Source organism: Budorcas taxicolor, chromosome 5, assembly GCF_023091745.1.
Source record: "Budorcas taxicolor isolate Tak-1 chromosome 5, Takin1.1, whole genome shotgun sequence".
Taxonomy (NCBI): domain Eukaryota; kingdom Metazoa; phylum Chordata; class Mammalia; order Artiodactyla; family Bovidae; genus Budorcas; species Budorcas taxicolor.
In genome coordinates, this window is record NC_068914.1 from 152461064 (window position 1) to 152473969 (window position 12906).

A 12906-nucleotide genomic window follows, 5' to 3' on the forward strand; every position below is an offset into this window, starting at 1 on the left:
ACCCCAGGGCAGTGTGGCTGGATTCAGGACCGGGCAGTGTGTGGGGAGGGCAGTGCTCATTCAAACAGGCCAGAGTAACCCAAACTTGTCACCTTTCTGCTTGCTGGTATGTGACTTTTTAGGCGCTGTGACTACCAGGCTGGGGCCCAGATCACCGAGGGACAGGTAAGATGGAAAAGGGTAAAGGGCAGGATGAGGAGCCAGAGGAGAACCGGGAAAAGGAGAGGAAGCAGAAAGGCAGGATGTAATGGATTAGAAACAAATGTGAAGGGAAGCAGGAAGCCTTACACAAGAGAGAAGGAAAGGTGCGGAAAGTCAGGCTGATCCGTGCGGAAATGCAGACAGACAGGGGTTAGAGAGTCCCCAGAAGAGAGTGCGAATTCAGGTCAGGTGGGTCACCCCACGGTGCGTGTCATCCTTCCCACACCTCACCTGGTCATCGGGCATCTGCCTTGGAGCTGCGCGTTACACACTCAAGTGCAGCCTCTGCTCCTGGGGGCGTTCAGATAGGCGCTCCTTTTTTTCAAAGATGGACACGTGGTAGCATCTGCGGGTGAATTTTAAAGCATTCAATAGTTGAGGTAACAGGCGAGCACAACTACCTAAGTTTGGGGCAGGGGGCGAGCGGCAGGGTAGTGTGCAGTGTTGGATGAAGTATTTTCTTCCAGTAAAGATCTAGTTAAATACACATGTTCTTTAAGATTTCTTTTTTAAAATGCTGGCTTATATAGAAAAAAACCAGGTTACTAAATTGATGGGAATAAAACGAGGGACGGAATAAACCGGAGGCGCACTCCATAACATCCCAGCTGAGTGCGGCCACTACGCCGGCCAGGCCGGCGGGCGTCCGCGCTCAGAGGTCCCCACGCGGGTCTCCGAGCGGCTGCGCCCGGGACCGGACAGGACCGGAGAGCAGGCGGCCCCCGGGCCAGGGGGAACCACCTCCACCCCCACGCAGCACCCCGCGCACCGCGGACGGCGAAGGGGAGGTCTCCCCCGGCCGGGGAGGGACGGGAGGCCGCGGGCTCTGCCTGGGTGTGGGGTCCGCCGCCCGGGACCCACGTGGGCGCAGCCCAGCGAGGCGCAGCCCGCCGGCCTCCGAGGGGCGCGACCCCCCGGCCACGTGGGGGCGGGGCCTGGCGGGGCTGGGGGGCGGTGCTCGACAGCAGCCCCGCCCCCCGGCCCTCGGGCGCCCCTCCCCCGCCCGAGCGCGGCCCGCGGGCGGCGGGCGGGGGCGGGGGCGGGGTTGTTGTTGTGCCGAGGCCCCGCCCCCGCCCGCCCCCGGCCCATCTGTTCCCCGCGAGCTGCGGCGACATTGTGCGGGCTGGGCGGCCGGGCCGCGGCGCGATGGGCCCGGGGCAGCCGCCGCGGTAGCTCGGCCGGAGCGGCTCCGGGAGCGGGCGGGCGGCGGGCGCGGAGGCGGCGGCGCGGCCGGAGATGCGCCCCGAGGAGGGCGGCGCGGCCGGGCTGGGCGAGCTGCGCTCGTGGTGGGAAGTGCCGGCCATCGCGCACTTCTGCTCGCTCTTCCGCACGGCGTTCCGCCTGCCGGACTTCGAGATCGAGGTGCGCGGGCCGGGCCGGGCCGGGGGTTCGGGACCCGGCTAGGGGGTCGGGGCGGCGGCGCGCGGGGACCTCCGAGCGGCTGACTCCGAGGGACTGAGCGGGGGGCTGAGCGCGAGGAGCGCTCCCGGCCGGCCCGGGTGGGCGGGCGGGGGTCGGGGTCCGGGCTGAGGGGACCCGGGCGGCGGGGAAAGTTGGGCCGTTACTCCGGGCGGCGTCCCGGCGGGCGCAGCGCGGGGCCGGGCGGTGAGCGTAGCGGGCGGCGGGCTTTGTGGGGCCCGGCGGGCTGGCGGGCGGGCGCCCCCGGCCGGCGCCCCGACCCCTCCCCCGGCCGCCTGGGGCCGAGCGCGCGGCCGGTCGGTGCCGCGGCCCCGGACAAAGGTGCGAGACCGGCGCGGCCGGGCCGGCGAGCGGGGGCCGTGGGTCCGCCGCCCGCGGGAGGCGCGCCCGGCGGCAGCCGGGAGGGTGCGGGCCGCCGGGCGGGCGGGCGGCGGCGGCGGCGACGACAATGCGGCAGCCTCGGGTGCGGGGGCCCGGCGCCGCACGCCGTCTTCAAAGTTGGGACGTGACTCGGACGAGCACGGCTTTTTCTAAAAATGTGAGTGGGACGGCGGTTCCCGCGGACTGAGGGGGAGAAACGGCAGATTAGGGAATGCTGAGCGTCAGGACTTGCTCCACAACTGTCCCGAAGACCCCGTGTTTCCTTTGAGTTGGTCAAAATCCTCAGCACTTTAATTCTGCTGCTCAAAATGGTGGCTGTGGTGGGAGGTGTTGTGGTGACAATGCCGTCGTGGTGCCGCTAAACTTGCCCCTGCCCCATTTTCTCCCTGAAATGTGATAAAACTGAGGCGGTGCTGAATTACAGGTTACAGTTCACGAACCCCGTCTAAAAACACTGTGGAGAAAACTTCATCTTTCAAAAATCCAAATATTCCGATTTGGTTGATTGAAAAAAAAAAAGGTAACTAATTTTGTCCTAAATTGTTACAGAAATCTAGAGTAATTTATAAATAACGCCTTATGTTCTAAGAAATAAATCTGTGGTTTCTAAGTATTAGCTGCTTTAATTCCAAAAGGAAATGTAACCTGATCTGAGAGGTCCAATTTGTGTGTATAACAGAAGTGAAAAATCGTTGCTACAGGTGAATAATCAGGGCCACTTGAGATGAGTGTTTTCGCGTCGGATCCCAGTATTTCTTGGAAGTGACACTTTTTTGGTGGTTGTAGTTAACGTGTATGCTGTTTGAAGTATATACGAATGAATATTTGGAATTCAGCTTGTACATATTATGGTGATCATCCATATCTCTATAATTTGGAGATGTTCAGTCGATGGCTAAGTAATAGTGACTTACTCCTGCAATTCTTCTGTAATCTTTTTCACATGAATATGTTTTGATGAATTTGATGAATACAGGTTTAAGTTTTCACTAATTATCAGAAATTTAAAAATTCAAAGTAAGTTTTAGGTTTCTAGCAAATTTGATTCTGAGAGTGCAGAACTTACTGAGAACATGATCAGTTTTGATTCTCTAAGAAATAAATTTATTTTGGTTAGGTGATTTTTTTTTTGTTTTTAATCTAATAATTTACTATTCTGAAAGGTTGAAGAAGGATCACTTGATTACAGTTTATGATGCACTGGAAGAATCTTAAAAACAGACAAACAAAAAACAGTACTAATACTGAGTTGTACCTGTTAGGACGACTGGAAGGACCCTATAATCTTAATTTACTGTAAGTTTAAAAGATAGAAATGAATAATACCAAGTGGTAGAAGTTGGATATCAGCTTTTTTAGGAAACTAGTTTTCAGCTGTGGGAAAGTACTCATCTTACCCTTGACAACCAAACTGAACCCATGGATTTACAGAAAATTTAGGAAGCAGAATCTTCAAGGACTTGGCTTCTGTTTATCTAAAACAAGGCAATCTCTTAGATAGCTGACAGGTTGGGAGCATTCATGGTACAATTCTGTAAGAGGTCAAGACCTTCCATTTAACTGGTCCCCAAAGCATGGATATTTTTATTTTTGCATGTAAGAAAACCTTTTTCCTCTGTTAATTAGCCTTGAGTGTGCAGGATTTAATTAGAAGAGTGAGTATACTAGATTCTTGTTTTTTGGGTTGTGTTTAGGGACATCTGTGTTGCTGCCCCTCAGATAGGGGTTCTGCAGTCATCAGATCAAAAATCTGCAAATGTGAAGACATATTTTAAGTTCAAAATTTGTGGTTTTAAAAAGCAGTGCATAATCACAATATAAAACTTGAAAATTAGAGCAAAATATAGGTAAGATAATTAAATCACCCATAATCTCACCACTCAGGGATAAAAACTGTTACTTAGAAATTCCCAAACACATTCACAGCGTATTTGTGGCCCGTTTTAATTTTCCAGATGAGGAGACTGAGCTGTGTGTAGCTGGACAACTGTAGGTTAATGATACTGAATTCAGTGGTTGGTATTATGAAACATCTGCTACTAGCTGCTTAACTGGATGGATTACCAAAGAAGCTCATGGCACACTCCTTTGCCTTAGGATTATCAAATTCGGGACCACTTCGCTTATATCAAGTTTTCTATGATTGTTTAACATTCCAGTGGATTAGGCTGGTTATGTTTTGTCCTGATTAGAGAATGAAGAATGGTGAATTGACCTTCCTGAAGATTTAGTACTGGTTTTCTTTTTTCCCCTAACAAGTGCTCTTTACAGTGAATAGCATCAAACTTAACTAGACTGCGGTTAAGGGAGGATAGACCATCTTCAGTAGTCTTGTCTGGAGTTAATTGTGATGGGTATAGGGTTGCAGGGAGAAATTCCATTATAAACATTTTGGGTATATTTTCTCCAGAGAAGAAACCATGGGGCCTCTGTGTGATTATTTGAAAATGGTCATGTAGAATTACCTGGTTCATAACAATGGCAACATGATCAAAATAATCTGATTTTTATTATTAAAAGTCCCGTGTACTTTTTTCTCCCCGAGCTTTCTGCTTTGAGAACGAATCCTTTGGGTTGAATCCTTAGGCATGAATTACTGAGCATTATTATGTTTATTCATAAATATTATTCATAATTATGAAAATAGGTGATAAAAAAAACTTGCTGAGAGAAACTTATTGGTACATCAGTCTTAGTTCTCTGGGCCTGGGGCCCAAGGATGGGTTATAGGAGATTTTGTGTTGGTGTACATGTATGTACTTTCCTGTCACTTTCATCAAATTTTGAAAGCAACTCCAACCATACAAAGGTTAAAAGAAAGGCCTTGAACTAGATGAAAGATATAAGTTGGCTTTGAATAGGGGAACCAGAGGCTAGCTTCATGACATGAGATGCCCTGGATCAGAGTTAGAAAACTTGAATTCTTATGCTTGTTTTGCTACTACTGCCTCTGTGACCTTCGGCAGGTCAAGTAGCCTAACGGTGAAGGACACTTGTATAGCACTTTGTACATTTCCCAAATGTTTTCTCATTTTATCCATCATCATCATTAATCATTACTGGGAATTAGCAGTTTTGCAGATGAGGAAATTGGAAGTTTAGACAGGCTGGGTTTCTTGCATAGACTCTCACCTGGATCTCAGCCTCTTTGTTGGCTCTGCTGTGTCACACAACTTCCACTTTAGTTTTCATTATGTATAAAGCGAAAGGCTGGGCCTAGAAGGAGTGGCCAAGATCTCACAGTGCAGATCTAGAGCTCTTCGGCTCTTAATAACGTGGGGTACAAAAGATCCTTTTAAAGGATCTTAAAATACAGATCTTAAAGATCCGTATTCTGCCGAATACAGAGGGACAAATGATTTCATTTGGTTCTTTCAGCAAATGCTTAGCATCTACTGTGTGCTAGATGCAGTATATGAAGTGCTGGAGATACAGGTGTGAATATAACACAAACACCCCTCCTTTAGTGGAAGGAGACAGATGATAATAAATTGGCACAGAGAGGGCCAGGTTGGGGGGGTGGGTTGTTACAATTTAAAATAAGGTGATTAGGTGTGGGAGGGGTTTCTCTGGTGGCTCAGACAGTAAGGAATGTCTACCTGCAGTGCAGGAGACTTGAGTTTGATCCCCTGAAATGGTCGGGAAGATCCCTTGGAGAAGGCAATGGCACCCCACTCCAGTACTCTTGCCTGGGAAATCTCATGGACAGAGAGGAGTCTGGTAGGCTACAGTGCATGGGATTGCAAAGGTGTGGGTGGCCTCATTGAGAAGATGGCATTTGAGCAGGACTGAAGGAAATAGGGGACTTAAAATTATTTAAAAACTAGTAGTTTTTGGGACTAGCGGTCCAGTGGTTAAGACTCTGCGCTTCACTGCAGGGTGTCAGGTAGATTCCTGGTCAGGGAACCCACATGCTGCATGATGCAAAAATTAGTAGTTAGTTACAATGATCTATTGAACAGAAAATACCAGATGATCAGTGTCTCCTGAAGACTCAGGATATGCTCCTTCTCTGAGGAGGAAAGCCCAAGAACAGGATGTGAATAACAGATCTTGAAACCTGAAAGGGGGGACTGCTCCCTCAGAGTGTAACTCCCCCCAAGGTGAACCCTAGGTCCCATTCTGCTTATACCAGGGTCTTAAAGGGGAAGTTGTTGTCTTCATCTTCATTGCCTGTTCGAGAAGCTTAAAGGGTAGTTAGAGATTCTCCAGTTGTGGAAAGGGCAGTATTCTCTCATCTCTGAAGGACAACTTATGTGGCTTGCTTTACCATGAAAGTTCAGTTCGGTCTTGCTTAATTTTCTGGAACACAGTGAGGAAGCCCAAAATACGACTTGGCAACATGGAAGCATTTGGTACAACCGACTGTCTGCCCTTTGATCGGGAGAGGCTGAGGGTTGAATTCCAGTTTTCTTTTTTTTTAGGGGCTGGCTTCTTGTGGTGTGTTGGGTTGGGGGTAAGAATGAGGAGCTCTGGCATTGCTGGGAAACTGCCAGTGCGCACGGTGGTTTAGATAAAAAGTGGGTGTGGACAGAGTCCAGGGGGACAGAAGGCACAGTTTCTAACTAGATGGCCTTAGATATAGCTGATGGGATTGAAGGTACTTGTCAAAGGAATCATGCAGAGAGCCAGAAACCTGGACTGTGGACCCATGTCTGTCACTACCTGGTGCTGCGGTTTTAGGCAGATCATTTGGCTTCAGGTGCCCTATCTATAAAAAGACAGTTCTGGACTAGGTGATTTCTAGGATGTTCCCCTGGCCAGAGTGCTGCGATTCCCCTGAGATGTTTCTCAGCATGCACGGCACAGGTAACTGATCCAAAACGTTTTCCTGAGCTCATTGGTTAGGGCCAGGTGGCTCAGACAGTAAAGAATCTGCCTGCAAAGCCAGAGGACCCGGGTTGGATTCCTGGGTTGGGAAGATCCCTTGGAGAAGGGAATGACAACCCACTCCAATATTCTTGCCTGGAAAATCCTATGGACAGAGGGGCCTGGCAGGTTACAGTCCATGGGGTCACCAAAAAAAGAGTCAACTGAGTCACTAACAGTTTCACTTTCTTTTTTGATACGCTGTGTTGGGGTCCCTGTCTTAGAAATTAATTCTGTACCAAACTAATGCAGCACATCCACACTTCATGTCTTCATAGATTGTATGAATTTGTCTTTCTGTGGAAATTCTGTCTCCAAATACATTACATTGAAGGTAGCTTAATTGATGTTTCCGCTGTCTTCGAGGTCCTTTCAAACTAAGATTTTGTATTTTGAGATTATGAGAAACTCAGGAAGGTGAAGGTCTTAAATTGTGTTTTTTCCCTTCACTTCTATTTATTCACTTAAATTGAATATCATTCAACACGTAGAACTTTGAATGGAGGCGGGTAAAGGTTCTGGTCTGGGGCTGTCCTAGGTTTGATGGCGAAGCTTTCCAGGCAGCTGTGCCTCCCTTGCCTGTATTTTCCTGTTTCACGGGACTCTGTTCCTTGAATGCTTTTATATTGTTCTCTCTACAGGAGCCTCTAACAAATACTTATTTATTCTGGAAAGTAAACTTGTTTATTCTGGAAAACTCTGGAATTCTCTTTCTTTGATTTAAATAGGAGTCTTCAGATGGTGGTACTGAGCTCAGGATTCTCCCAGCCTTGTTGCACCAAGGTATTCAGTGCTGACCACTGCTGCGTGTGTGGCGGTGGTGCCTCCTGTCCCTGAAGAACACTGGGCCCTGAGGTGGGGGGGACTCCTCCCCATAGGCAGTCCCGTTCTGGATGTAATGTTTTTTTGTGTAGGGTTGAAGGGATTTATTTATGCTGAGTTTGCCATCATCAGCCTGGGAAAGCAGTTGAGTTCAGTCGCTCAGTCGTGTCTGACTCTCTGCAACCCCATGGACTGCAGTACGCCAGGCCTCCCTGTCCATCACCAACTCCCGGAGTTTACTCAAACTCATGTCCATCAAGTTGGTGATGCCATCCAACCATCTCATCCTCTGTCATCCCCTTCTCCTTCTGCCTTCAATCATTCCCAGCATCAGGGTCTTTTTGAATGAGTCAGTTCTATGCATCAGGTGTCCAAAGTATTGGAGTTTCAGCTTCAGCATCAGTGCTTCCAGTATTCCAATGAATATTCAGAACTGATTTCCTTTAGGATCGACTGGTTGGATCTCCATGCACTCCCAGCAACTCTCAAGAGTCTTCTCCAACACCGCAGTTCCAAAGCATCCATTCTTCGGCACTCAGCTTTCTTTATAGTCCAACTTTCATGTCCATACATGACTACTGGAAAAACCAAAGCTTTGACAAGACGGACCTTTGTTGGCAAAGTAATGTCTCTGCTTTTTAATTTGCTGTCTAGGTTGGTGATAACTTTTCTTCCAAGGAGCAAGCGTCTTTTAATTTCATGGCTTCAGTCACCATCTGCAGTGATTTTGGAGCCCCCCCAAAATAGTCTGTCACTGTTTAGATTGTTTCTCCATCTATTTACCATGAAGTGATGAGACCAGATGCCATGATCTTAGTTTTCTGAATGTTGAGTTTTAAGCTAGCTTTTTCACTCTCTTACTTTCATCAAGAGGCTTTTTAGCTCCTCTTCACTTTCTGCCATAAGGGTGGTGTCATCTGCATATCTGAGGTTATTGCTATTTCTCCCGGCAATCTTGATTCCAGCTTGTGCTTCATTCAGCCTGGCATTTCGCATGATGTACTTTGCATATAAGTAAAATAAACAGGCTGACAATATACAGCCTTGATGTACTCCTTTCCCAATTTGGAACCAATCTGTTGTTCCATGTCCAGTTCTAACTGTTGCTTCCTGACCTGCATACAGATTTCTCAGGAGGCAGGTCAGGTGGTTTGGTATTCCCATCTCTTTCAGAATTTCCCAGTTTGCTGTGGTCCACACAGTCAAAGGCTTTGGCATAGTCAATAAAGCAGAAGTAGATGTTTCTCTGGAAGTCTCTTGCTTTCTCAGTGATCCAGTGGATGTTGGCAATTTGATCTCTGGTTCCTCTGCCATTTGTAAATCCAGCTTGAACATCTGATGGTTAATGTACTGCTGAATCCTGGCATGGAATATTTTGAACATTTCTTTGCTAGCTTTTGAGATGAGTGCAATTGTGTGGTAGTTTGAGCATTCTTTGGCATTGCCTTTCTTTGGGATTGGGAAGAAAACTGACCTTTTCTAGTCCTGTGGCCACTGCTGCTGCTGCTAAGTCGCTTCAGTCGTGTCCGACTCTGTGCGACCCCATAGATGGCAGCCCATCAGGCTCCGCCATCCCTGGAATTCTCCAGGCAAGAACTCTGGAGTGGGTTGCCATTTCCTTCTCCAATGCATGAAAGTGAAAAGTGAAAGTGAAGTTGCTCGTGTCCGACTCTTAGCGACCCCATGGACTGCAGGCTACCAGGCTCCTCTGTCCATGGGGTTTTCCAGGCAAGAGTACTGGAGTGGGGCGCCATTGCGTGTTGGCATATTGAGTGCAGCACTTTGACAGCATCATCTTTTAGGATTTGAAATAGCTCAACTGAAATTCCATCACCTCCACTAGCTTTGTTCATATTGATGCTTCCTAAGGCCCACTTGACTTCACATTCCAGAATGTCAGGCTCTAGGTGAGTGATCACACCATCGTGATTATCTGGGTCATGAAGCTCTTTTTTGTACAGTTCTTCTGTGTATTCTTGCCACCTCTTCTTAATATCTTGTGCGTCTGTTAGGTCCATACTATTTCTGTTCTTTATCGAGCCCATCTTTGCATGAAATGTTCCCTTGGTATCTCTAATTTTCTTGACGAGATCCCTAGCCTTTCCCTTTCTATTCTGTTTCTATCTGGGAAACAGATCCTTTGTTAATTCTTTTCTTAGGGCGTCCCTGGTGGCTCCGCTGGTATAGAATCCACCTGCAATGTAGGAGGCCCGGGTTCGATCCCTGGGTTGGGAAGATCCTCTGGAGAAGGGAACGGCTACCCACTCCAGTATTCTGGCCTGGAGAATTCCATGGACAGGGGAGCCTGGCAGGTTTCATCCCATGGGGTCGCAAAGAGTCGGACACAACTGAGTGACTGATACACAAACACACCCCTACATACCCACACCCTTACACACCTGCCCCAACTGAGCGACTGATACTCAAACACACCCCTACACGCACACACCCTTACACACCTGCCCCACCCAAAATCATTTAGGGGAAGAGGACAAGTTGGTGGGCTGTCTAGAGGGAGCCGCGATGCCACCCGTGCCATGTTGGGGGGCTGTGGAGAGGGAGCTCCGACGCCATGCATACCTGAAGGAGGCCCTCTCTCAGCCCTCTCGCGGGAATGAAGCAGGGGGTGGTGAGTGTGCTTGCGGTCCCGCGTGTGCGTGCGGACAGTGTGTGTGTGTGCCCATGTGCGGGCACCAAGCTCCTCAGGCAGTACGAGGTGTGTAATTTAGGCAGAACCTGGGCCTTCTGTGTGGCCTCGGCTCTGGTGGCACCGCGGGCGTAGTGGATTCACAGTGGGCATCATTTTAGTTGGCAGGAACGGTTGCGTGGTGGCGGTCTGAGCCGTCACACACCGCGGGCCTCCGGGTGTGGAGTCGGGCCCTTCCGGCGTGACTCAGTGATGTCGATCATCCGCACACCCAGCGCATGCGGTTTTTGTAGAGACGTTCGGAAGGTGCTGTTTGGAACCCTGACCTTGTGTGGCCTGGAAGATGGGCACTGGACATATGTCCTGTCCTGTGCGTCTCACTGTCACAGTCACTTCAGCTTTGGCCCCAGCCCAGCCTCTTGAGTTTGAGCAAACTCCTGGAGATGGTGAAGGACAGAGGAGCCTGGGGTGCTGCATACAGCCCATGGGGTCGCAGAGTCGGACATGACTTAGAGACCGAACGTCAACAGCAGCTGCTTGGGCTTTCTTCGGGTGACGTGTGGCCCTGGGACTGAACGTCACCACAGACCCTGCACCCTTCTGTGCTCCGCCGTGATCGGCAAGTAAGTGCAAACAGGCACTGATGGGGCCATGGTTATTCTAAGCTGTTTATTATCGTTCTAATGTTGAACCTTCAAATCACCTTCCGTTAATAATTGCTAAGAATGGGGTAAGTTCTTACAGCTGAGAGTGCTGTGAGCAGTCTGGTTGAGGGGAGGGTGTTTTTCTGTAGGCAGTTGCTTTTGATGAACACCACTCCCTGAGTGGTCATTGTTTCAACAACAATGCACTGAGGACAGTTGATTTGCTTGACAGAAAATGTGTTAAATTAGCAAATCTACTTTAGCAAATCTTTTCTCCCCCACCCCCATTGTGTCTCTTTTATTTCCCTGAAAGGTTGTGTTTGCAGAGTTTTCTAGGTGTGAGAGACAGTTTTTATTATCATTTCTTTGTCTAGGGGACACTTAGATAGGGGAAAGGTGACTTAGAGAAACTTCGCTTGTGTCAGGATTAAGGGATTTTATTTTTTTTCACTCTTAGGCTGGTATTGATTTGGGTTAGTATCCCACACATTGATTCTGAAAGACCTTTTCTGTCCTATTTTCCATTGTGCTGTTGACGCAGGCACCCCAGCTTTCCTTATTGAGTGTTGCGGATTGGGAGGGGAATGTTGTAACAGTGTTGAGAATACCTGTGTCCATATAGCTAGATTTTCGTCACTTTTGATGGAGCACCTCTCTTCATTATATATAACTGTACTTTAGAGTTGCATGTTACAGAAATCTAAAGTGGTAGTGAAATTACAAAGAAGAGTGGAATCTGAAATCCCAGGCAGTCTCCTTTCTCTGTTGTCACTTTTATTAATATTGACTTTCCCGGAATGATTGCGGAGCTAAGGGACTGGGTGCGGTTCTGCTGCTGCCCTGGGGGATTGGAGTAGTTGTGGGGGAGGAAAGGGTGGCTGGCTGGGGGCAGCCATGGCTGCAGGAGCTCAGAGGCCTCTGGGGTCCTGAGTTAAGTGCTGCCTGGAGAAGGCCGGGCCGGGAGGGGGTCACAGTGAGGAAGTCAGTGCAAGGAGATCAGAGTTCTCTTCTGTGGAGGGCCACTGAAAAATGGAGGCAGAATGCTGCGGCAGGCCTGGAATGCCAGACCCACTGTGTGGATCTTTTTTATTCAGGCACTGAAATTTTAGACATGAATGATCTTAAAGTTTTAGACAAAGAATGTCCTGAGTACTACGTGTTTTGACATCTAGGCTTAACTCTAGGAGTGGAGTGGGTGTAAAATGCTGCAGGCAGCGGGGACAGGAAGAGACCTTTGTCGCTGGCTCCGAGTGGAACTGGATGATGGTGTCGGGTGCATCAGGAAGGTGGTATGGGGTGAGGATGTTTGGGGCTGCAAGTGATGGGACGCTGCACTGAAAAGCGGTGTGGCTTGTCCTAGAACATGGGGTCTGGAGGATCGTGGCAGGTGTGCTGCTCAATGACAATATCCTTAGGTGCTCAGGCAGCTGCCTGTGCGTGGTTACAGGATGCTTGCACAGTTCTAGGGTCTGCATTGCTGAGTGTTTCAGGGAAGTACAGGGAAATTACAGTTGAAAACAGCCATTGGGTTGGTGATTTGAAGAGGCTAGAGATAGCATCACCGACTCAATGGACATGAATTTGAGCAAACTCTCAGAGATAGTGGAGAACAGAGGAAGGAGCCTGGCATGCCGCAGCCCATGAAGTTGCAGAGTTGAACGTGACTTAGCAGCCACTCAACAACAGCAGAAGCAAGAGATGACATTAGAGAAGGCTACTGGAGAGAGGAAGAGGGAGCAGCTAAAACTGCATTCTCCTGGAATGAGAGGAAGAGAGCTCTCTAGGAGGCTTAAGAGAATGGTGGAAAAGAATGAATGTTTAAAAAATTTTTTCATGAATAATATGCAATATAAGAAGAATCCTCAATTCCTCCCATGTTAACATTTTAGTGCCTTACTGAAGAGGTGCATTGTGGGACAACCC

General features: G+C 48.8%; 1 protein-coding gene across 2 annotated transcripts in view; it reads left to right on the forward strand.

Moving 5' to 3' along the window:
* Nucleotides 1–1437: 1437 nt before the first annotated feature.
* Nucleotides 1438–12906, forward strand: part of LOC128047580 (chromatin remodeling regulator CECR2) — a 117941-nt gene continuing 106472 nt past the window's right edge. For both annotated transcript variants that reach the window (XM_052639829.1, XM_052639830.1), the window contains exon 1: nt 1438–1563. In XM_052639829.1, coding sequence (XP_052495789.1) covers nt 1438–1563 — 126 coding nt within the window. The remainder of the gene's footprint in view (nt 1564–12906) is intronic.